At 39.8% G+C, this 19,966-nt stretch overlaps 8 protein-coding genes across 10 annotated transcripts; all 8 read right to left on the bottom strand.

The window, feature by feature from the left end:
- Positions 1–2,194: 2,194 nt before the first annotated feature.
- Positions 2,195–3,388, bottom strand: LOC128092977 (uncharacterized). The gene is made up of 2 exons (XM_052708278.1): positions 2,888–3,388; positions 2,195–2,727 (listed from the first exon to the last, which is right to left on the bottom strand). The coding sequence occupies exons 1-2, from the start codon at positions 3,245–3,247 to the stop codon at positions 2,386–2,388; spliced, it is 702 nt and encodes a 233-aa protein (XP_052564238.1). The 5' UTR covers positions 3,248–3,388; the 3' UTR covers positions 2,195–2,385.
- A 74-nt stretch (positions 3,389–3,462) lies between these two features.
- Positions 3,463–5,847, bottom strand: LOC128092985 (uncharacterized). The gene is made up of 5 exons (XM_052708294.1): positions 5,320–5,847; positions 5,091–5,253; positions 4,367–5,029; positions 4,135–4,300; positions 3,463–4,021 (listed from the first exon to the last, which is right to left on the bottom strand). Exons 3-5 carry the CDS (start codon positions 4,631–4,633, stop codon positions 3,897–3,899), a joined length of 558 nt encoding a protein of 185 aa, XP_052564254.1. The 5' UTR covers positions 4,634–5,029; positions 5,091–5,253; positions 5,320–5,847; the 3' UTR covers positions 3,463–3,896.
- A 201-nt stretch (positions 5,848–6,048) lies between these two features.
- Positions 6,049–7,592, bottom strand: LOC128092987 (uncharacterized). The gene is made up of 5 exons (XM_052708296.1): positions 7,288–7,592; positions 7,064–7,229; positions 6,506–6,990; positions 6,284–6,446; positions 6,049–6,222 (listed from the first exon to the last, which is right to left on the bottom strand). Exons 1-3 carry the CDS (start codon positions 7,540–7,542, stop codon positions 6,866–6,868), a joined length of 546 nt encoding a protein of 181 aa, XP_052564256.1. The 5' UTR covers positions 7,543–7,592; the 3' UTR covers positions 6,049–6,222; positions 6,284–6,446; positions 6,506–6,865.
- Positions 7,593–8,524: 932 nt separating this feature from the next.
- Positions 8,525–12,213, bottom strand: LOC120418372 (uncharacterized). The gene is made up of 7 exons (XM_052708280.1): positions 12,079–12,213; positions 11,778–11,966; positions 11,562–11,718; positions 11,005–11,270; positions 10,931–10,942; positions 8,823–8,994; positions 8,525–8,763 (listed from the first exon to the last, which is right to left on the bottom strand). The coding sequence occupies exons 3-7, from the start codon at positions 11,596–11,598 to the stop codon at positions 8,627–8,629; spliced, it is 624 nt and encodes a 207-aa protein (XP_052564240.1). The 5' UTR covers positions 11,599–11,718; positions 11,778–11,966; positions 12,079–12,213; the 3' UTR covers positions 8,525–8,626.
- Positions 12,214–12,678: 465 nt separating this feature from the next.
- Positions 12,679–13,634, bottom strand: LOC128092983 (uncharacterized). The gene is made up of 3 exons (XM_052708289.1): positions 13,271–13,634; positions 13,027–13,195; positions 12,679–12,963 (listed from the first exon to the last, which is right to left on the bottom strand). The coding sequence occupies exons 1-3, from the start codon at positions 13,547–13,549 to the stop codon at positions 12,824–12,826; spliced, it is 588 nt and encodes a 195-aa protein (XP_052564249.1). The 5' UTR covers positions 13,550–13,634; the 3' UTR covers positions 12,679–12,823.
- Positions 13,635–13,676: 42 nt separating this feature from the next.
- Positions 13,677–15,740, bottom strand: LOC128092984 (uncharacterized). The gene is made up of 3 exons (XM_052708292.1): positions 15,619–15,740; positions 15,158–15,550; positions 13,677–13,994 (listed from the first exon to the last, which is right to left on the bottom strand). Exons 1-3 carry the CDS (start codon positions 15,677–15,679, stop codon positions 13,879–13,881), a joined length of 570 nt encoding a protein of 189 aa, XP_052564252.1. The 5' UTR covers positions 15,680–15,740; the 3' UTR covers positions 13,677–13,878.
- On the bottom strand, positions 15,666–16,519 carry LOC128092988 (uncharacterized). The gene is made up of 3 exons (XM_052708299.1): positions 16,357–16,519; positions 16,138–16,300; positions 15,666–16,043 (listed from the first exon to the last, which is right to left on the bottom strand). Exons 1-3 carry the CDS (start codon positions 16,381–16,383, stop codon positions 15,874–15,876), a joined length of 360 nt encoding a protein of 119 aa, XP_052564259.1. The 5' UTR covers positions 16,384–16,519; the 3' UTR covers positions 15,666–15,873.
- Positions 16,520–16,566: 47 nt separating this feature from the next.
- LOC128092981 (uncharacterized) lies at positions 16,567–19,966 on the bottom strand. 3 transcript variants are annotated; one of them, XM_052708288.1, is made up of 9 exons: positions 19,842–19,966; positions 19,332–19,773; positions 19,093–19,276; positions 18,506–19,031; positions 18,283–18,445; positions 17,785–18,225; positions 17,169–17,337; positions 16,869–17,063; positions 16,567–16,777 (listed from the first exon to the last, which is right to left on the bottom strand). In XM_052708288.1, exons 6-8 carry the CDS (start codon positions 18,034–18,036, stop codon positions 16,903–16,905), a joined length of 582 nt encoding a protein of 193 aa, XP_052564248.1. In that variant the 5' UTR covers positions 18,037–18,225; positions 18,283–18,445; positions 18,506–19,031; positions 19,093–19,276; positions 19,332–19,773; positions 19,842–19,966; the 3' UTR covers positions 16,567–16,777; positions 16,869–16,902. The 3 variants fall into 3 exon arrangements, with proteins under 3 accessions (XP_052564248.1, XP_052564246.1, XP_052564245.1); XM_052708286.1 differs by having other exon boundaries at positions 16,895–17,063; XM_052708285.1 differs by lacking the exon at positions 16,869–17,063.

Genomic DNA, 19,966 nt, shown 5'->3' with positions numbered 1-19,966 from the left:
AAATCCTGTGCAGATTTAAATCTATGAAAATTTTATGTAGAATTAAAAATTTCAAATGAATTAAAAATTTAAATATTAAAAAACCAAGAAATTCAATAAATTAAATCAGGGAAATAAGAAAAATATTATTAAATTTGGAAATTTATTTATTAAAAATTTCGAAAGATTGAAAAATAATAAATAAAAAAAATCTTTCTAAAAAAAATATATTCATGTTTTTTTTTAATCTTAAATTCAAAAATTAATAAGTTTACACGAGTTTACACTTAAAAATCACAAAAAATCTAAAAAACAAAAATTAAAAAATAAAGATTTATCAATGTTTGAGTAAATTTGAGTAAATCATTTATTATTTTTAGTTTAGAGTTTTTTTTTAATTTTGTGAAATTTGTGAAATTTTGAATATTTAGGAAATTTGAAAAAAAGTGTATTTAATTTTTTTTTTGAAAATTTAGAAGTCCCAGATTTTTTTTAATTTTTTTAAATCTTTTTTTTACGGTTTGGTTATTTTAGAATTTTTAATATTTTTTTGAAAAATCACTGTAATTTTAAAATTCCGGATTTTTTTAAATTCTGGAATTTTTTACAATTTTAGATTTTTATTATTTCAAAAAAAGATTTTTTGAACTTTTAAAGATTTTTGGAAATAAGTTTTGAACACTTCGAGTTTTTGTCGATTGTCAGTCGTAATTTGAGCATGTCTTTTACGACTGAATGATTTCAATCTACTATCGACAAATTACGATTAACCTTTTACAACAACATATCACGATGAAGTGCAAAAATCATCACGATTGCGTGAAGTGAAAAATCAGATTTAACGATTTAAATTGAATAATGTGTCGTGCAACTGAAAAAAGGATTCAAAAATTTGTACAAGTAAACCAGATTTTATTTACGAAAAATACGAACAAGGAAGTCATCATTGATGTCTAACACCCTTGAAACAATGTTATACCATATATCTGTTACACAACGAAAAATTAGCCTACACCAAAGAAAAAAACCTTAAATCGTTTGTCTAAACACCCCGCCCTGCGCTCAGGATGTCAGCACGTGGCGTGGTTTCTTGTAGCGATTCTTCCCGTTCGCCTTGCGCACGATCGTATCGAACCGGTTCGTTATCTTGCCCGAGTGCCGATCGTCCCCGACGCGGTCCAATTTCCTAGGAAGGCAATAAAAATAAAACATAATTCAGCTTGAAAGTCACCAACGGCGCTGGCCGTGTCAGCGTGTAGGTCTTAGATAGCTACCGGTGGAAGTACAGAATGTGCGGCTCCTCCGGCGTGCTCTCGCAGCCCAACTGGGGGAACGTGGTCACGATCGACCGCGCTAGGATTTCCTTCTTGTCCGTGTCCGGGTACATGGAGCTGTTCAAAGAGGTAAAATTTGAGGTTGATTTTGCATTTTTTTTTATTCTAGTACTGCACTCACCCGTCGCAGCGCTGCAAATGCTCGCAGCAGATTCGCACCAGTTCGTTGTTTTCGGAATCGGTCAGCTTGGAGCCTTGCTTGAGGTATCTGAGGATGTCCGGTCCGTTTTTGTTCTCGTACAGGTCGGTGTCGAGCAGAATGGGTTCGACGTTGAAAATGGCGTTGTACGGATTGCGGTACTTGTCCACGTCTTCCGGTTTGCCGGTTTTGACGCCGACGATTTTTCCTTCCGGTAGGAGCAGGATGTAGGGTTCGCGTTTTTTCGATCCCGCTGGGCGGGTCTTGCTGGTCGAAGGACCCGGAGTTGAGCCGGATATCTTGGTGTATTTGCGTATGCGGCCTGTGTGGGGGTAAAACGGAAAGAATGTTAGTGGTGATTGAATTTAGAGTTTAGCTGACGAAAAAAAGTCTTTGATATTTTATTTTTGTTGAATATTGGTGAGTATTTTTATTTATCAAACATTTTCACAAGATCATCGCAAAAAATAACACTCATTATTGGCTGCGTTTCTTCCGTGGAGGAAACACCTAGGAGGACTTGGGGAGTTATGGCACAAAGTAAACTCGATTCGATTTGGTTATACTTAAAATATTGGTTAAAAAATTGTGCATTTGATAGCTGCTTTGGCATCGAAAGTTTGGCATTGGTTAAATAAATATATTTCACTTGCTAGTGATTTTTTTTAGTTATTTTAAATAAATATAAATATGAGTATTGCAAAATCATTGGTAAAATTTCCTTAAATAAAAAAAATAAAATAAATAAATAAATTATTACTATTATGGTTGGCCTCATTCAGAGTAGTAGTTGTGCGCTTCTCAAACGCTAATATCTGATGATCTCTAAAGACTATGACTATTAAAATCCATTACACGTAATACTGGGATTTGTATAAACTAAATTTCACTTGGACTAGAATAAATTCTCTGGTTCTTTGGCACACGTCCGTCCTATCCGGGAGATTGAACGACGTAGTTTTGCTTCTTGACAAAAAGTGCGTGACAGCGCAGCTTTCGTTTGAGGAACTTTTCGATTCCCTCGTGGATCTCCTCGAGGCTGCATTTGCCGTAGCGAAGGCGCCGCGCTCGGTGCAACAAGTGGATGACCCCGATCAAATTCCGGAAGGGCTGCTGTTCGCCCATCCCGCGCGCTATCGGCGATCTCGGCAGAAACCCAAACCAGCTGTACTTGAGCAGCACAGAGTAGTCGACCGCAAATTCCAGCAGCAGCCGCATGTGACCGGTCACGTTTTCCAGCGTCTCGTTCCGCACCGCATTGTGCAGCACTTGGGCCTAAAAATAGAAATATTCTAGTACTTCATTTTCGTTTATTCAACAGTCGTTAACAAAACAGTAACTAATCTAGTACTACACATCCAGTTATCTTCCATTGTAGAAATTCACAACAGAAAAAAAAGTTCCAATCTAGTACTACAATAGTAAAATTGCTCACGCATTTCTCCATAAACGCCGGATTCCCCAGCAGCAGCGTGTCCAGCTCGTTGAGTTCGTTCACCGTCTGAATCGGGAACGGCTGCTTCATCAGGTTGCGACTTTGGCTGCTGCACACGTTCGATATCTGGAACAGATCGGTGATTTGCAGCTTCGGTGAGGCCACGACCGCGGTTCGTTTCGACGAGGAGCGCCGAGTGGGTGCTTCCGTTTCCGTTGCCGCCGGGGCAGGAATTTCATCGCCGCCATCATCTTCTTGGCTGGCTTCCTCGTCCGGTTTCACCATGTTATGGGAGGAGTAGAAGGCGTACTCGTCAAACTCGACGCTATCCTCTTCGATTTTGATCGTCGGTTCCATCATCGTGCTGCTGTTGGTTGCTGTGGAAAGGCGAAAGGAAAAACAAAGGTTAACTCTAGTACTACACTTTCTATGCAAAGCGGATGTCAAATGAAAGTGGTTTTGATTTTGAAAGTAATTTATTCAAAAATGTTTAATATAATCATTGCTGCAGCGTTCTCTGAACTGTTTGATTATTTTTGAAAGTTTTGGAGTAGAAGTGGTTCCGTTCTTGTTGGTAAATCATCCTGCTTGAGGTCTGCCTTCAAAACAGTGGTATCAACTTCGTGGTTAGTCAAGCTTCTGAAAAGTAGAAATAAATTAGTTTAATTCTAGTACTGCACCTTAATACTTTGTGTCGGATAAACCGTTCCGGCATACAATCTTGAAAAATTAGGGAAATTTGGTGTAAGCTTTTTGTTCTGTACCGGGTTTGGGTTTCTGTGGAAAAGTGAAGGAAAGAATATTAGAAGTAATTCTAGTTCTTAATCTGGCTGTTGCGCGCGTAGAATGAAACTTGTCGTTTTTCGAGTATAATTTATTAATTTCAAGAAATCACTGTCGCAAAGTTCTTTGAACTTTTAAATATAAATAAAAAATATAGTTTTTATAACCGTCACCGTAAACATTAAGAGTACAACAAAAAGAAAATAGCGATTAGTCTTGTTTTCTACTATAAACCACTTCGGTTCCGTCTGTAGTAAAACCGGTCCCGTTCGCGCTTGTAGATCTGCTGGATCACCCGCCTGAGGCTCTCCTCTAAATTGGTGCGATTGACGCCGTGGTCCTGCCACGCTTCTGTAAGGTAGATTGAAAATTAGTTTATATTCTAGTACTTCATTATGTCATTATTTCTTATCAGAGATTTTCTGAACGCAACTAAAATTTTAGAAAATAAAAGGCAAACTAACCGAGCATACAGTCCTGAAAAATGCTGTAATTTTTCACCGATTTTCTCTCCTTGTTTCGAAACTTGCCAACCCAATTGTAGTTCAGCATTGCTTCGTCCATAAACAGATGCTTGAAAACGGCCGAAACGTTCGCGGTCCTGGGTTTAACCGATCGCAAAAGTTTGATCTGAGAAATTTTGAAAACATTTTATCCCACCAATCTAGTACCACACTTTTCGCCCCAAAAACTCACATATTTCGCCCGTGTCTGCTGATTTTTGCGCACGCCTTTCTCCAGCCGTTCGACGGCGTCCTCTTCCGCAAGCGGAAAGCTGAAGCCCTTGATCGCGCTCGTGTTGAGCTTCGCCTTGCGCTGGGACATGCTCTTGCTGAGAATTTCGCGCTTGGAGGAGCGTTTCGAGCGTCGAGCGGTTGATTTCGCTTCTGGGTGGGAGGAGTCGTTTGACTTTTCACCGTCATCGTCGGAGTCCGTCGCCGCAAGCCAGGGTGCGCTTTCCATGGATTCGACGTTCACGATTACGAAGGCGTTGGCGTGGAAAGGATCTGTGGATGAAAAGTGGGAGTTAGCTGCGGATTTTTTGTTTTTATTTTGTTATTTTAAAATGCTGGATTTTTGTTGTTGATAATTCTTTATTTAATTCTGTTGAAAACAATAACATAACATTAGCCTTCAGTTTCTTGCATTTAGTAGTGACGATTCTGGTACTTCATTGTTTCGTCATAAAATGAAAAAGCACACCATATTCTTCTAATTGAGGATGGTATATAGCACTTTAAAGGGATTTTTTCCCCTGTCGGTACTTGTGGTTTTGTTTTCGTTTGTTGAGGAGGAAAATCACTCGCATCAGTTGAATATGTAACGTTGTTGGTTCCAGTCCATTCTCCTTCCAAGCTTCTGCAAGAAAATTAATTGTCATCGATGGGTCAGCAAAGTTGAGCACGCTCAATCTACCAACCGAGTAAACAGTCCCAAAAAATCGCCATACTTTTCATTCGCTTTTTGCCGTGCTGCTTAGTTCCATTCACGTTATAGTTGAGCAGTGCTTCGTCGGTGAACACTTCCCTGAAGATTACTGTAATATCTGCGTCCTTCGGTTTTAACGAGCGCAGAAAGGCAACCTAAGAAAAGAAAAAGAATAAGATATTTAGGCTAATCTAGTACTACAAAATTAAAAATAATCATACATATGTGTTCCACGCTTCCTAATCCTTCCGTACGGCAGCCTCGAGTCGCTCAACGGTCACCTCGTCCGCAATAGGGTAGGCAAAGGTCTTGTTGACCTCATTCGCCTTGGATTGCACTCTCGGGGTGTTTGCGTTTTGGGAGGTATCCACACTCGATAGAAGGCGTTGGGACGGTTTTGGTGATCTTTTTGAGCGCCGAATCGGTGTTGGCGTTGCTATGGATTGAACGTTAACGATTTTAAGAGTTGAACCATGGCAGGATTGAGTAGGAGCTGTAAATAAAGAGCAAGAGATTGTAACAGAATTAGATCATGCTTCAGAGAATAATTTCGGATAAGGTTTGCTCTGAAATATCGTTTTTGTGTTCAAAACATTTAGTTTAGGTCGCTTTCTTGGATGTTAGTTAAACTTTAAAAATGGCAATTGGATGTTAGTTAACTTTAAAAAAAGTTATTCTAGTACTGCACCATCTTCTACTACTACCAGCTACTTTTCTTTTTCGTTATGAAACGTTTTTAGTTTTTTTTTTCAAAGAAATATTTCTGATCATGTTCAGTTTAATATTATTAGGCAATTTGATTATTGCCCAGTACACACAAATATCTGAGTACCTACATTTCCACACTGTTCTCCAAGGCTACGACCATGCAGCCTTAAAGATATTAGAGAAGATTTTTAGTGTATTATGGATTCTGGAACATAGTAATTATAACACAAAAGATCCACGAATGAGGTACCAACTAATTTATTTTATTCGAAATGCACTAAACACTCTAGTACCTCACATGGCATTAATTCCATACCGATACTTGCGATTAAGTTTGCGTTTGTTGAACAGATACATCACTCGCGTTAGTTGCGAATCCAAGCCCACCGGTTCGACTCCATGCTCCTGCCAAGCCTCTGTAAGAAAAGTACTAGATTGCAATGGGCATTGTAGATAAAGCATGCAGAAGCAACCAACCAAGCATACAGTCCCAGAATACGGCATACGTTTTCATCGGCTTTTTGCGGTACCGATCACTTCGATTCACGTTGTAGTTGTGGAGCGCATTGTCGCAGAACACTTTGCTAAAGATGGCTGTAATTTCGGCGTCTTTCGGTTTGATCGAACGTAAAAAAGCAACCTAAGAAAATTTAATAAAGCTATTTTAGCCGATCTAGTACTACAGTCAACAAAACGTACGTATTTATTCCATACATCCTTGTCGTTGCGTACGGCAGCCTCTAGGAGCTCGACGGTCAGTTCATCCGGAATCGGGTACGAAATGGACTTGATCTCATTGGCACCGGTTTGATCTTTTAAGGTGGTTTCACTTTGAGCAGTGTCCACACTCCAAGACAGGCGTGGGCTCGGGTTTAACCGGTTCTTGTCAACTGCAAACGAGCGAACTTTCACGATTTTCAATGACGAGCCAGGGCGTGCTGTGAAGAGAGTGGAAAATTATTAAATTAAATTACTTAGAATTGCGTTAGATCAGTTTTCAAGACATAAAAGCAGTTGATTCTAGTACTGCAGTTTGGGATTTATTTCGCTTCTGTCAGATTATTTAGCTTTATTTGGATAGCTGCGATACTTTCGATTTCGTCTACGGTGGTTCACGAGATGGATCACTCGAGTTAGATAAGTTTCCAATGTATCCGCTTTGACACCAAACTCCGTCCAGGCCTCTGTGAATCAGCAAGAAAGAAGAAAAATCTCACAAAACAAGACAAAACAAAACAAAATAAGAAAATCACTTACCGAGTATGCAATCCCAAAATATGGTGTACGTTTTCATTGCCTTTTTGCGGTATCGCTCACTTCTGTTCACGCTGTAGTTGTAGAGGGCAACGTCGCTGTACACTTTGCTTAATATCTCTGGGTTATTTGTGCTGTTGTTGGACCTTAACGAGTGTAACAAACTAACCTGCAAAAATGACAATTCATTAGCAAAACGATCTAGTACTGCAGCTAGCGAAACTAACATATTCATCACGAGTTTGTTTGTTCTTGCGAACGGCCACTTCGAGTCGCTCAACAGTGTCTGCGTCGGCGATGGGAAACTTGAAACCTTCAACAATGTCCCGCCTATGGCGATCACCAGACGTTGACGATTGCCCATCCATCAGGCTGTGGATCGGCTTGACTTGGATTGTTCCGGCCGATTTTCGTCGACGGGCTTTCGTTGAAGTATTTTCGGCAGATTCAACGCGAAGAATATGTAAGGCGAGCTCGTCCATGTAGTGTAGGCCTGTAAAAAAATGATTTATTTATTTAAGATTTTTTTTTCAATTTTTAAAATTCAAACTTTGATTGAAAAAAGACTTGAGTTTCATTCAAATAATAATTTATTTCGGTCGGTGTTGTAAAAAAAACAAAGTTATTCTAGTACTACAATTCTTGCTTCACTAGGTGTTTCATTTGGAGTTGGCACAAATTATGCGGGGAATTAAAAAATAACTAAATTATTTGGTAAGTCAAACGGCATTCTAGTACTTCAATAGCCAAATTACGAAAATAATTAAAGCGCGACTCGCTCCGCCATCCGATATTTGCGGTGTCGCTTGCGCTTGTTTATGAGACCGACCACGCGCGCCAGATCGTTCTGCAAACTGGTCGGCTCGACTCCGTGGTCCCTCCAGGCTTCTGTAAAGTGACAAAAAAGTAATTAACATCATCAACTGGCACAAAGGAAAAATGATACCAACCGAGCATACAGTCCCAAAATATGGCGTAATTTTTCATGGGCTTCTTTCGCCCTTGGCAGGAACTCCCCTTCATGTTGTAGTTGTACATCGATTCGTCGCAGAAAATTTTGCTAAACACCGTTGCAATGTTTGCCGACTTTGATTTAATCTTCCGGAGGAAGTTGATCTGAAGAAAAAAAAAACGGTTTATTACCCATTCTAGTACTTCCCACACAAAAAAAAACCTACATATTTCCTCCGAGCAAGCTTATCTCCGTGCACGGCTGCCTCGAGCAGTTCGACGGTGTCTTCGTCGGGGATCGGATACTTGAAGTTGACCGGCAGCGCCGATTGTTCCGAGATGCACAGGAAAGCGGCTGGATAGGTATCAGTCGAGGAAGAAGTGCAAGTTTCTGGCGGTTCGACGAATTCGTCCGTTTGCTCGATTTTGACCATCGCTTCCAGCATGCTTCTGATTGCCACTGTAAAGGAGAATTTAAAGTTGTTCAATTATTTACTCTTTTTTAATTAAAAAAAAACAAAACAATCGCTTTTAAAAATAAATAGAAATTTATTCAACATTTCAAACATTTTTTTTTTTCTGGTACTGCATTTTTCCATAAGTTACAAAAAAGTTTCAACTACTTTTAATTTTTTTCTGTTTAATTTTGTCCATATATTTGCGGCTTCGTTTCCGCTTGTGTACGTTTTTCTTAACAAGCTTGAGACTTTCCCTTAACACGTTTGAATCGATTCCATGATCTTGCCAGGCCTCTGCAAAAAAAATCATCAACATTCTAGTACTGCACTTTTGTTTAATTTGCAATACAAACCGAGCATACAGTCCCAAAAAATAGCGTAGTCTTTGAACGCCTTTTTCGCGGAGCTCTCGAGCGAAATGCCCTTGTGGCAGAGTCCGGAAAAGTTGTAGTTCATCAGAGCTGCGTCCGAAAAGAGCGTGCGAAACATCTTCACAATCTTAACCGATTTTGGCTTTTTCACTTGAGCAATTCTCTGAGATTTCGGTCATTCGATTTTTTCTGTATTTTTTAATCCGGCTGAAACTTTTTTGGTGCCTTCGGTATGCCCAAAGAAGCCATTTTGCATCATTAGTTTGTCCATATAATTTTCCATACAAATTTGGCAGCTGTCCATACAAAAATGATATGTAAAAATTCAAAAATCTGTATCTTTTGAAGGAATTTTTTGATCGATTTGGTGTCTTCGGCAAAGTTGTAGGTATGGATATGGACTACACTGAAAAAAAATGATACACGGTAAAAAAAAATTTGGTGATTTTTAATTTAACTTTTTGTCACTAAAACTTGATTTGCAAAAAAACACTATTTTTAATTTTTTTTATTTTTTGATATGTTTTAGAGGACATAAAATGCCAACTTTTCAGAAATTTCCAGAATGGGCAAAAAATCTTTGACCGAGTTATGATTTTTTGAATCAATACAGATTTTTTCAAAAAATCGAAATATTGGTCGCAAAAATTTTTCAACTTCATTTTTCGATGTAAAATCGAATTTGCAATCAAAAAGTACTTTAGTGAATTTTTGATAAAGTTCACCGTTTTCAAGTTATAACCATTTTTAGGTAACTTTTTTGAAAATAGTCGCAGTTTTTCATTTTTTTAAATTAGTGCCCATGTTTGCCCATCTTTGAAAAAAATAGTTTTGAAAAGCTGAGAAAATTCTCTATATTTTGCTTTATTGAACTTTGTCGATACGACCCATAGTTGCTGAGATATTGCCATGCAAAGGTTAAAAAACAGGAAAATTTATGTTTTCTAAGTCTCACCCAAATAACCCACCATTTTATAATGTCGATATCTCAGCAACTATAGGTCCGATTTACAATGTTAAAACATGAAACATTCGTGAAATTTTCCGATCTTTTCGAAAAAAATATTTTCAAAAATTTAAAATCAAGACTAACATTTCAAATGGGCGTAATATTGAATGTTTGGCCCGTTTGAAATGTTAGTCTTGATTTTAATTTTTTTTTAATATTTTTTTCGAAAAGATCGGAAAATTTCACGAATGTTTCATGTTTTAACATTGTAAATCGGACCTATAGTTGCTGAGATATCGACATTAGAAAATGGTGGGTTGTTTGGGTGAGACTTAGAAAACATAAATTTTCCTGTTTTTTAACCTTTGCATGGCAATATCTCAGCAACTATGGGTCGTATCGACAAAGTTCAATAAAGCAAAATATAGAGAATTTTCTCAGCTTTTCAAAAATATTTTTTTCAAAGATAGGCAAACATGGGCACTAATTTAAAAAAATGAAAAACTGCGACTATTTTCAAAAAAGTTACCTAAAATTGGTTATAACTTGAAAACGGTGCACTTTAACAAAAATTCACTAAAGTACTTTTTGATTGCAAATTCGATTTTACATCGAAAAATGAAGTTGAAAAATTTTTGCGACCAATATTTCGATTTTTTGAAAAAATCTGTATTGATTCAAAAAATCATAACTCGGTCAAAGATTTTTTGCCCATTCTGGAAATTTCTGAAAAGTTGGCATTTTATGTCCTCTAAAACATATCAAAAAATAAAAAAAATTAAAAATAGTGTTTTTTTGCAAATCAAGTTTTAGTGACAAAAAGTTAAATTAAAAATCACCAAATTTTTTTTTACCGTGTGTCATTTTTTTTCAGTGTAGTCCATATCCATACCTACAACTTTGCCGAAGACACCAAATCGATCAAAAAATTCCTTCAAAAGATACAGATTTTTGAATTTTTACATATCATTTTTGTATGGACAGCTGCCAAATTTGTATGGAAAATTATATGGACAAACTAATGATGCAAAATGGCTTCTTTGGGCATACCGAAGGCACCAAAAAAGTTTCAGCCGGATTAAAAAATACAAAAATTAAAATTAAAGAAAAAAGACCGATTCCGTAGAGAACTGCTCACTTGCAGAAAGTTGATCTGTGGAACAAATGTTCGAAATTAGTCTAGTCAATCTAGTACCTCACTCGAAAAAAACTCACGTATTCTTCGCGAACTTTTGCGTCATTTCTAACGGCTGCTTCAAGCCGCTCAGTTGTGAGTTCATCGGCAATGGGAAAGTTGAATCCTGTGACTCCCGATGGAATAGCTGGGAGGTGTAGCCGTTTTGGAATTTGCTTTGCTTGGCTAGAACATTGGTGGGCAGAAATAAAAATTTCAGCCGATTCATGGTGGGGTGAGGGACAGAACGGGTCCTCGTCGGAATCATTTTCAATTTTGATGATCGTTTCCAGTAGGTTAATGGTCGCTGTTGAGATTTAAGAAAAGTGAGGTAGTAGAATTAGGTTTGATCTTTGGCGAGGATAAATTTGAGCATGTTTTAAATAAATCCTCGAAAATGTTACAAAACGGTTTATTTCAGGAGATTAACAAATTCAGAAACGTATTCAACGTAACAAATCAGGGTAGTTTGCAGTTGGCGAGCACCTGCAGCAAGCTGCCTTTCAAGCTATTCGGCGACACATCACTTTCTTTCCAAGCATCTGTAAATTTATGAAATTATTGTTTTATTCTAGTACCTCTCTTGAGGCTCACTTACCAAGCATACATGCCCAGAAAATACTGTAGCTTCGCATCGATTTTTGTTTGTTAGTTTCGTAAAAGCAAAATTTTTGCAAGGAAGAAGGTGCAAACAATACTGAGAAGATTTGATGAACCGGCACCAATTTTGGTTTAATTTTTACCAAATAATTGATCTGTAAATAGAAGGATTGATACTACATAATCTAGTACGTCAAACATTCACAAAACTTACATATTCCCGTCGAGTCTTGTTGTACGTGTTGACGGCATTTTCGAGCGCACCGAGCGTAGCTTCATCGGCGATTGGAAATTTGAAGCCGGTAACCGCTGCCGGCTTTCCTTGCGATTTTCCACGGTTGGCCTGACTTAGGATTCGGTGCTTGATTTCCTCTTCCCTGATCGGGCAGGGGGTGTCGTCGGCCTGGGAAAGAAAAATAATTCTTTACTTATTCTAGTACTTCATTTCCCAACGCTCGCGTAATCTAATCGGAATCAACCATTCTCGGTTGGTTTGGGTGCTTTGGTAGGCTTACCCGAGTGTTGACGTCAGCTCCGCCTTCGTCCCCGGATTCGTCCTCGATTTGGATGACCAGGTCTGCCTTGTCGTCAGAAATTTCTGTAAAGATATTATAATTTAGTTTTTCTTTCAAATTTTATTTATCTTTGTTCAATGCGAGAAAAGGCGTCATGTTTTGAATCTAAAATTTTATTTAAAAATAAACTATAGAAAAACATAAAAATGTGTGTTCGGACTTCATCAATCAATCTTCTCCTGCACCTATTCTAGTACTGCAGTTGGAATATGCTCTGTTGGTAACTTTATTTGGATCCAAGCCACAAAGTTGCAAATAACAAATTATCTGAAAAGTGTTAAACATCGATTAATATTGCATTCTAGTACCTCACCGTCGTTTGCGCATATGGATGGCTTTTATCACTTGCTCGAGACTAGGTTTCAGGTTTGTTCGCGCGATGCCCGAACAATGGCTCTTTGAAAAGAGCTCGGAAAATAACAACAATTTGAACCGATTCAGGCTTTTTAATAGCAAAAAGTTGATCTAAAGATAAAAGTTGAGATGATTGATTCACCCAATCTAGTACCTCCTTCATTCAAAGTTCTTAAATATTCCAACGGAACATGCGGATTTCCTTGACGTTTTATTTTCGACCTCAACTTTAACAAAAGATTGAGAAAAATAGATTATAAATTTGTACTTTAGTGAAAATTTTAATTTGAACAAAATCAATTCATGGCTTCAGGTTACACGAACTTTAAAACTACCGACGACTTGCGATTTTGGCAACTTTTCGTTTAGCGAAGTACTTTCGGTTGCGCTTGCGCCCGTTGATATTTTTGATGATCTGGTTCAGGCTGTCCTTCAGACTGGAGCGATCGATGCCGTGATCTGCCCAGGCCTCTGCAATAAAAACAATCAAATATTCTAGTACTGCAGTCAATCGATGACTGAAATATTACTAACCTAGCATACAGTCAACAAAGATGCTGTAGTTTTGCATCGCCTTTCGACCCGGACCTCGATTACAAATCCCTGAGAAATTATAACTGTACATGGCCTCGTCCAGGAACAGGGTGTGGAACACGTTCAAAATCCCAACGTATTTTGGTTTCTTTTGGCGTAAAAAGCTGATCTGTATTGCAAAAAAATAAAAATAAAAATAGAATCATTGAAACATTCTAGTACTGCATCTAACTTCAAACCCTACATATTCCTTCCGCACCACCTCGTCCTCGTTCACGGTGGCCTCCAGCAGCTCGACTGTGTCCTCGTCGGCGATGGGAAAGTTGAACCCGGTCACCGTGATCAGCTTCCCGGCGGGAGCTCCGGCTGGCTGCGCGAGATGCGGTTGTTGTTCCGCCGGCTCGTCGCAATCGTCGATGAACTCGATCTGGTAGTCCTCACTGGAGTCGTTGCCGCGTAGAAATTTGGCAATTTGTCCCCGCAGCGTTTCCTCCACCTTGATGGACGGCTTGAGCCGTTCCATGGATGTGAGTGCGTTTTTCGCCTTGAGATGGTCGCGTTTTGCCTTTGCTGAAATGGGAATTAGGGGAAGAGCGTTAGTTTGGTGTTTTGTAGTACTAGAATTTAATAAATAAAAAAGCGAAAAAATCTACTGTTCTGAACAGAATTTTATTACAGCAACATTTTTTGGGTAAATAAATAGAACAATTTAAAATCTAGTACTACTTTTTGAACTGCACTAAAAAGAGATGCTCCTGTAAAGTCTTTTTGTCTTTAAACACTAGCATTGGGAATAGTTTCACACACAGCCTCTGGATGACTCGCCACACATTTTTTCGACGAGCCCGGATTCTAGAACCGCCGATTGGTTCCAATCGATTTTCTTAGCTTTCTGCTGATGACCATCACAACGGCTCGCAGAGCGTTCTTGAGTCCTGCACTGTCAACGCCCATGTCAGCCCACGCCTCTGAAAAGGTAGATTTTCCATTAATGATCAACTGTAGTACTTTTTTTTTTTTTTTTTTTTTTTTTTTTGGGAGGGTGATCCAGCCGCACATCGTTGATGTCGAAACCTCTAAACTGGGCCCTCGTCCTGTCACGTCCGTCAGTAGTCTTGTCGTACATTACAACTAGAATCAGATCTGCCAATGAATTAGTACACTTCGACCAAATAAACACTGACGCTGTATGGATCTGACTCTAGAATAAATGCACAGTTGTGTGTTATTCATAAGTCCAAAATGTTCAATTATTCATATAAGTCCAAATATTCATTTGCGGATAACTACCTAACATAATTGAATACAAGATTTAAAGTAACCTATCCGAAAGCTACTCTTATCTCAAATCCCCGACATTTTAATTAATAGCCAAAAAAAAACGTTTCTTTTAAAACCTGTCTGGCTTCTTTTAAAAAACAAAAAAATAGATTAACAGTTCATATTTTACAAGTCGTGAATTGAAAAAGAGACGACCATTTGATCGTCAGAATTCCAGTAGATCCTCGATTCGCAAAAATGGTCGATACAATCATAATCCGACAACCGTTAGTTCAACAGATCAACGAATTTAGTCCGATATCATTTCATTATTGATTGATCGAGACTCTATGGAAATTTTGACAAATCAGAATGGTTTTTATGCTACTTGAATGAAAATCACCGATTCTGATAGAATTACTAAATTCACTGTTACTAATTTTGTCCCTAAATAACTAAAGGCAAAGTGTAAAAAAGTTGAATTTAGTTAAAATCCTAAATTCTACAAAAACTAAATTTTTAAAAACCCGCATCCTAACCTGACACCCACATTAAGATAGGGAAAAATCACATATGTAGCGGTTCATTGTACAAATGTGATATTTCCACTATCGGAGAACCTCCTTGTCTCGATGACAGCTTACCGGCCATCGATTAAGCCCTGAAACTACGCCAAAGTGGGTTCTCGCAGCATGAAGTGGTGTCTATGTGTAAAAATGGAAGCTTCAGCAATATACTGAACACTTCGATTTTAATTCCACATCGAATCAAATCATACTCTTTGCCAAACAAGCATCAAACCTATGACACTCATTATGACAAAGCCCAGGGATTAATGATCAACTGTAGTACTAGAATGAAAATGTTATACCAAGCATGCACCCTTGAAATATCTCGTAATTGACCATTGCTTTGCGGTTCTCCTGCTTAAAGTACGGCTGTCGATCCGCCGTTAGGTAGTAATTCTGCAGCGCTTTGTACGAGAAGATCCTGTTCGAGACAATGTCGTAAATTCGATGGGCATCGGTTCGGCGGGGCATTTGCGACCGCAGCAGCTCCACGTACGCCTGCCGTGCGCTCCAATCGCTGCGAACGACGGCCTCTAGCTTTTCGACCGTCGCTTCGTCGGCAATGGGGAACGTGATGCCGCCGATGGTCACTGGCTCGAAATGCGGCGGCCGCCGTAGCGACTGCTCGTACTCGAGTGGATCCGCCAACTGTTTCGAGAGTAGGCGCTCGTCACTGATGACCCGGATCATGGCGGCTGGAAGCAAAGTAATATGTTAGTTAATGTTGAATTTTTCAAGTTATCTTAATTAAATGAAGACACACTTGATTTGGTTAAAATTCTAGTACTGCGTTTTATTACTCTAGTGAAATTAAAATGGAACATTTTGTTTTTAACGTCTGCAGTACTAGATTATACAGTCGGCAGCGCAGTTTTGCACCTGGAATAAATAATGCCTAAACTGGGATTAGGGTGCATAACCTAACATTGCATTTGCTGAATAAATAAATATGATTGTTGTTATAGTCCTAAAAATAAATATTGCGTTGCACTTTATCGCTTCGTTGTCGCGGCTCTCGTTACAGCTGCGGATCCGGACCCAGGCTCGAGAAGATGGTGCCAACGTTCTGGAAGATGCGCCGCCGGAAGTTGAACAGCTTGGCCCGCTTCCGACCGTCGGCCCGCTTGATGACGATGTTGATGCTCTCCGCCAGCACCAGTTCGTTCACGCCGTCCTCAGACCATGCCTCTGTTGTGAAGTAAGAGATTCATAACAATAATTTAGTTGAAACAGCAGAATTTTTAGCTGGATTTGACAGTTGGCATTTTTCAAGAGATCGCACCTAGCATACAGTCGTGGAAGATGTGGTAGTCCCGCATGGCCCGACGCTCCTTCCGGCCAGTCCCCATGTAGTTGTACATCTCCAGCGCCGTATCGGAGAACAGAACCGGAAATGCCTTCACCACTTCCTTGGTTTGATCTTTAACGCGGCGAAGGTGTTCGACCTAAGGTTACATTTTATTCAAATTTTGGTTATTTTTAAGCTTCCAAAATCACTCACGTATTGCTTCCGGATGTTGGGAAACATCCGGACGGACACCTCCAGCCGTTCGATGGTATCACAGTCCGGAATGGGAAAGATGAAGTTGTCCACCCCTTCCTGGGCGGATTGTTTGAACAGTTGGATGCGTTTGAACACTGAAAATAGAGTAAGGCGAGGTTAGTATCCGATTTTATAATACAAATTGTCAAAATTTAAATGAAACACGGATTAAAATAAACTATTGCGATTTATTTAACACTATTTCAACTAAATTGCGTCGGTGGTAGATCCGACTGGGCCATATTCATCAGCGTATTATTCCACTCTTCGAGTGCCTTCTTAGCTCGGTAGATACTTTTTTTGTATCTGTACTTCGTTCTCCGTACGGCATCGTCTACTACTGCGCACAGCTGATCCATTCCAAGCTCTGGCCAAACCACTGCAAAAGAAAATTTCATCAGCTTTTATTTCAATAAAGGAACTGCCTTATTTGCAATAAATAAATACAGAGGCTGTAAAATTTGTCACACCTTATTTTATTCATCCATTCTAGTACCTCACTTTTTACAACAAAACGTCCACCTGCTGTTCCTGCTCCAGCTGCGCTCGATATCTCTTGTTCTCGCGGCATCGTTTCACCCGCTGGCGACTCTTGGACGCCGTAATGGCCACCGTAATGCCCTTCTGCAGCTGGGGACCGTCAATGTCCTGCTCTTGCCAAGCCTCTGTTGAAAACAAAAAAAAAACAAAGCCAAAAGCGAAATCGTCGCTCACTCTAGTACATCCCCTTACAGCCTCTGGTTACAGTTTCCGAACACACCGAAACTTACCGAGCATACAATCGACAAAGATCGCGTACATCCGCAGCGGACGCTTCTGCCGCTGGCGACCCTGTATTCCGTTGAAATTGTACCCGTCCAGGGCTTCGTCCTGGAAGAGCAACTTCATCACGCCGGCGATGTCCATCGCGGTGGTTTTCTGGTTGCGCAGGAATTGGACCTGTGCGGGGGAAATGGATTGTAGTACTAGATTAGATTACATTTTCTTCAGTTAAGATTTTTTTAGTTTAATCTAGTACTTCATTCAGTGTTTTCACTGTTGTTTCAAACATTGATGATGTTTTCATTCAAAAAATAAGTACTATAACGGGAACATACAAAGTAGTACTAGATTAGACTGACATTTTAATATTAACAAATGTTTTAATTTTCAATCTGATACTTCATTCGATGTATTACATTTGTTTCAACATTTCTTAAAAAAATAACATCTAATTAGAAGCTTGAAGAGTAAAATAAAGTGTAGTACTAGAATAGACTAAAATTTCTTCAGTTCAGACACTTTTAACATTTATTCGAGTACTTCATTCACTAAACCAAGCTTGTTCCAAACACATCTTACGTCTTCCAAGCAAAAAGGAAGTACTAGAACTCCATTTTTACTCACATATTGTTCCCAAATGCGCTGGCTTTGCCGCACGGCCGCTTCCAGACACTCGATCTCGTCCGCCGTAGATAGGGGAAAAGAAAAGCCATCGACTCCGCCACTGCGCGTTGAACTGAGCGCAGACAGCTTGGTAGTGGTTCGGCGGACACCTGGCGGCGGTGGCGGAAGTCGCGGGATGTATCGGAACGAGGAAGCTGGAAAATTAAGGAGAACTTTTGTTAGGCATTTCTGTGAAAAATCGAGATTAGACATTTAGAAATTAAACAATGTTTTTTTAGGGAATAAAAACAATAATGTCATAAATTTTATTACAAAAAAATCAGATAAAATTTCTCTCTTTCTGCGATTCCAGCTGCCGGCGAAAGCATCGATCTTTGCTCTTCAAAATGATTTCGGACAAACTTGCGGTGAGCATGCTGCGCGTCATGCCGGGACAAGCTTCTGCAAAGATAACGTATTAAATTAAGCTTGTTGAATTTAACTCTATCGATAACTAACCCCTTATGCAGTTACTAAAAATGGCATAATTTCGCAGCAGAGGTTTTTCTGAGAGCAAACTGGTGTAGCTATAGAGCAGAAAAACGTCGTCCGTGAAGGTGAGCTTGATGACGTGCGCCAAACTGTTGTTCCATTCCTCCAATTTAGTTTTCAGATATATAACCTGGAAAAAGACAAGTTTTACTCTCTTCAAATTTTCCACTGATTAGCCGCGTCAACTCACGAACTGCCTCCACACGCTAGCATTTCTTCGAACAGTCGCTTCCAGACGTTCCATTTCGGCCGCTGTTTGCAGTGGAAAGTCGAAGAGTTCATCTAGGGTGCTTCCCGCGGATGCAGTACTAGAAGTGGCGGCGGCAGCTGCCGCAGCTTCGGTTTCCGACAGAATGTGACGCCTCACGGAGAGATGCTTTGCTGGCTGCTTCCGGGAGAATGCCGGTTGCAACGTTAAGATGGTGCGTTGTCTTGTCAGCACTGAAAAAGATTAGATGTTAGAAAAATTGGAAAATCTAGTACTTCTTTTTGAAGAAAAGTTTAAGTTCAAAGTATGGATTGAAAAAATATATTTAGTTTGTCAATTTGTACTCGAAACGCGAAACGTCAATTTGTCAATAATTATCATCACACTTGTCACGGTTTTTGGCTCCGCCCTAGTCGAACGTAGTTCCGCACGTTCATCCGTTTAATCAGCTGCTTCATGGTCGTGCCCAGGCTGTGCGCCCCAATGTCCACATGATCCGGCCAGGCCTCTGAAAGACAAGTACCAGATTAGAGACCCAGCGATGCTCGCTCGCTTGAAATTCCACTTACCCAGCATGCACACCCCGAAGATGGCAAAGTCTTTCAGCGCTTTCCGCTTGCGGCCGGCCGCGTCAAACTTGGTGGTCGAGAAGCAAAAGTGCAGAAAGATGGCGCTGTCGGCGCAAATGCGACGAAATACATCGCCACCACTGAGATGCTCGTCTGGAGCTTTGATTCTGCGCAGAAAGTTTATCTGGAAAAGATTGCACATTAATCTAGTACTGCAAATGAGAAAAGTTGTGACTAACATATTTCTTCCTTGTTTTGGGATCGTGGCGCACGGCATACTCCAAGTCCTCCAGCGTGTCCGGATCCGAGATGGGAAACTTGAAGTTCGTAATGAGTAGCCGGTTGTCGTCTTCTTGCTCGTGGATTAATTTGAAAGATGGAGAAAGTTTGGCTCGTTCTGGAATTAAAGAAGTTTGATATTAGGTGAAGTACTAGACTAGTTAACATTTTAAAAACGGATTTTGACTTTTTTTAAAAACATTTTAGTTGGGAAATGACTTTTTCGTCAAGTTTATTAAAAGAAAACTGGCACATATCATTCAATCTCAACGATCTTGATCATTCGCGCCTTGCGGCGCCTTTTTGAGTGCTGTACGTTGCGCCGATTGTTGATCTTCTCCACTGTTCTCTTCAGCTTAAATGCCAGCACGTCCGTAGTCAGTCCCAGCCCGGGCCAGGCATCTGGAAATAAAAATCATAAGAAAAATCAGGTAAGAGGTACTAGATTGGTTGTGGAGTTTCGCGCTTACCTTGGAAACAATCGGTGAAAATACTGTAGGTTTTCATGGCTCGCTTCGGGAACCGATGGCTGGAAATTCCGTTCCAGTTGTAGTTCACCATCGAGGAATCGGCGAAAAACAGGCCGAAGCAATCG

This window comes from Culex pipiens, chromosome 1, assembly GCF_016801865.2.
Source record: "Culex pipiens pallens isolate TS chromosome 1, TS_CPP_V2, whole genome shotgun sequence".
NCBI lineage: Eukaryota > Metazoa > Arthropoda > Insecta > Diptera > Culicidae > Culex > Culex pipiens.
The sequence above is the reverse complement of the archived record's forward strand: the minus strand, read 5'-3'. Positions and strand labels throughout refer to the sequence as shown.

Excerpts from the sequence above, each read along its gene's own strand:
- LOC128092977 (XM_052708278.1), bottom strand. The coding sequence starts at position 3,247 with ATGATGGAACCGACGATCAAAATCGAAGAGGATAGCGTCGAGTTTGAC. Across the intron at positions 2,728-2,887 it reads CGGCGTTTATGGAGAAATGC|GCCCAAGTGCTGCACAATGC; the intron begins GTGAGCAATTTT and ends TTCTATTTTTAG.
- LOC128092985 (XM_052708294.1), bottom strand. The coding sequence starts at position 4,633 with ATGGAAAGCGCACCCTGGCTTGCGGCGACGGACTCCGACGATGACGGT. Across the intron at positions 4,301-4,366 it reads AGCAGACACGGGCGAAATAT|ATCAAACTTTTGCGATCGGT; the intron begins GTGAGTTTTTGG and ends AAAATTTCTCAG. Across the intron at positions 4,022-4,134 it reads TTTTCAGGACTGTATGCTCG|AAGCGTGGCAGGACCACGGC; the intron begins GTTAGTTTGCCT and ends TCTACCTTACAG.
- LOC128092987 (XM_052708296.1), bottom strand. The coding sequence starts at position 7,542 with ATGGACGAGCTCGCCTTACATATTCTTCGCGTTGAATCTGCCGAAAAT. Across the intron at positions 7,230-7,287 it reads AACAAACTCGTGATGAATAT|GTTAGTTTGTTACACTCGTT; the intron begins GTTAGTTTCGCT and ends TCATTTTTGCAG. Across the intron at positions 6,991-7,063 it reads ATTTTGGGATTGCATACTCG|AGGCCTGGACGGAGTTTGGT; the intron begins GTAAGTGATTTT and ends GCTGATTCACAG.
- LOC120418372 (XM_052708280.1), bottom strand. The coding sequence starts at position 11,598 with ATGCGAAGCTACAGTATTTTCTGGGCATGTATGCTTG. Across the intron at positions 11,271-11,561 it reads TTTCTGGGCATGTATGCTTG|CGACCATTAACCTACTGGAA; the intron begins GTAAGTGAGCCT and ends AAATCTCAACAG. Across the intron at positions 8,764-8,822 it reads TTTTTGGGACTGTATGCTCG|AGGCCTGGCAAGATCATGGA; the intron begins GTTTGTATTGCA and ends TTTTTTTTGCAG.
- LOC128092983 (XM_052708289.1), bottom strand. The coding sequence starts at position 13,549 with ATGGAACGGCTCAAGCCGTCCATCAAGGTGGAGGAAACGCTGCGGGGA. Across the intron at positions 13,196-13,270 it reads AGGTGGTGCGGAAGGAATAT|ATCAGCTTTTTACGCCAAAA; the intron begins GTAGGGTTTGAA and ends TTTGCAATACAG. Across the intron at positions 12,964-13,026 it reads CTTTGTTGACTGTATGCTAG|AGGCCTGGGCAGATCACGGC; the intron begins GTTAGTAATATT and ends TTTTTATTGCAG.
- LOC128092984 (XM_052708292.1), bottom strand. The coding sequence starts at position 15,679 with ATGTTCCATTTTAATTTCACTAGAGTAATAAAACGCAGTACTAGAATT. Across the intron at positions 15,551-15,618 it reads TAGAATTTTAACCAAATCAA|CCGCCATGATCCGGGTCATC; the intron begins GTGTGTCTTCAT and ends CTTTGCTTCCAG. Across the intron at positions 13,995-15,157 it reads ATTTCAAGGGTGCATGCTTG|AGGCGTGGGCTGACATGGGC; the intron begins GTATAACATTTT and ends CTACCTTTTCAG.
- LOC128092988 (XM_052708299.1), bottom strand. The coding sequence starts at position 16,383 with ATGTTTCCCAACATCCGGAAGCAATAC. Across the intron at positions 16,301-16,356 it reads CCAACATCCGGAAGCAATAC|GTCGAACACCTTCGCCGCGT; the intron begins GTGAGTGATTTT and ends ATGTAACCTTAG. Across the intron at positions 16,044-16,137 it reads CTTCCACGACTGTATGCTAG|AGGCATGGTCTGAGGACGGC; the intron begins GTGCGATCTCTT and ends ACTTCACAACAG.
- LOC128092981 (XM_052708285.1), bottom strand. The coding sequence starts at position 18,036 with ATGTCTAATCTCGATTTTTCACAGAAATGCCTAACAAAAGTTCTCCTT. Across the intron at positions 17,338-17,784 it reads AGCGCATTTGGGAACAATAT|GTCCAATTCCTGCGCAACCA; the intron begins GTGAGTAAAAAT and ends TCCCCCGCACAG. Across the intron at positions 16,778-17,168 it reads CTTTGTCGATTGTATGCTCG|TGGTTTGGCCAGAGCTTGGA; the intron begins GTAAGTTTCGGT and ends TTTCTTTTGCAG.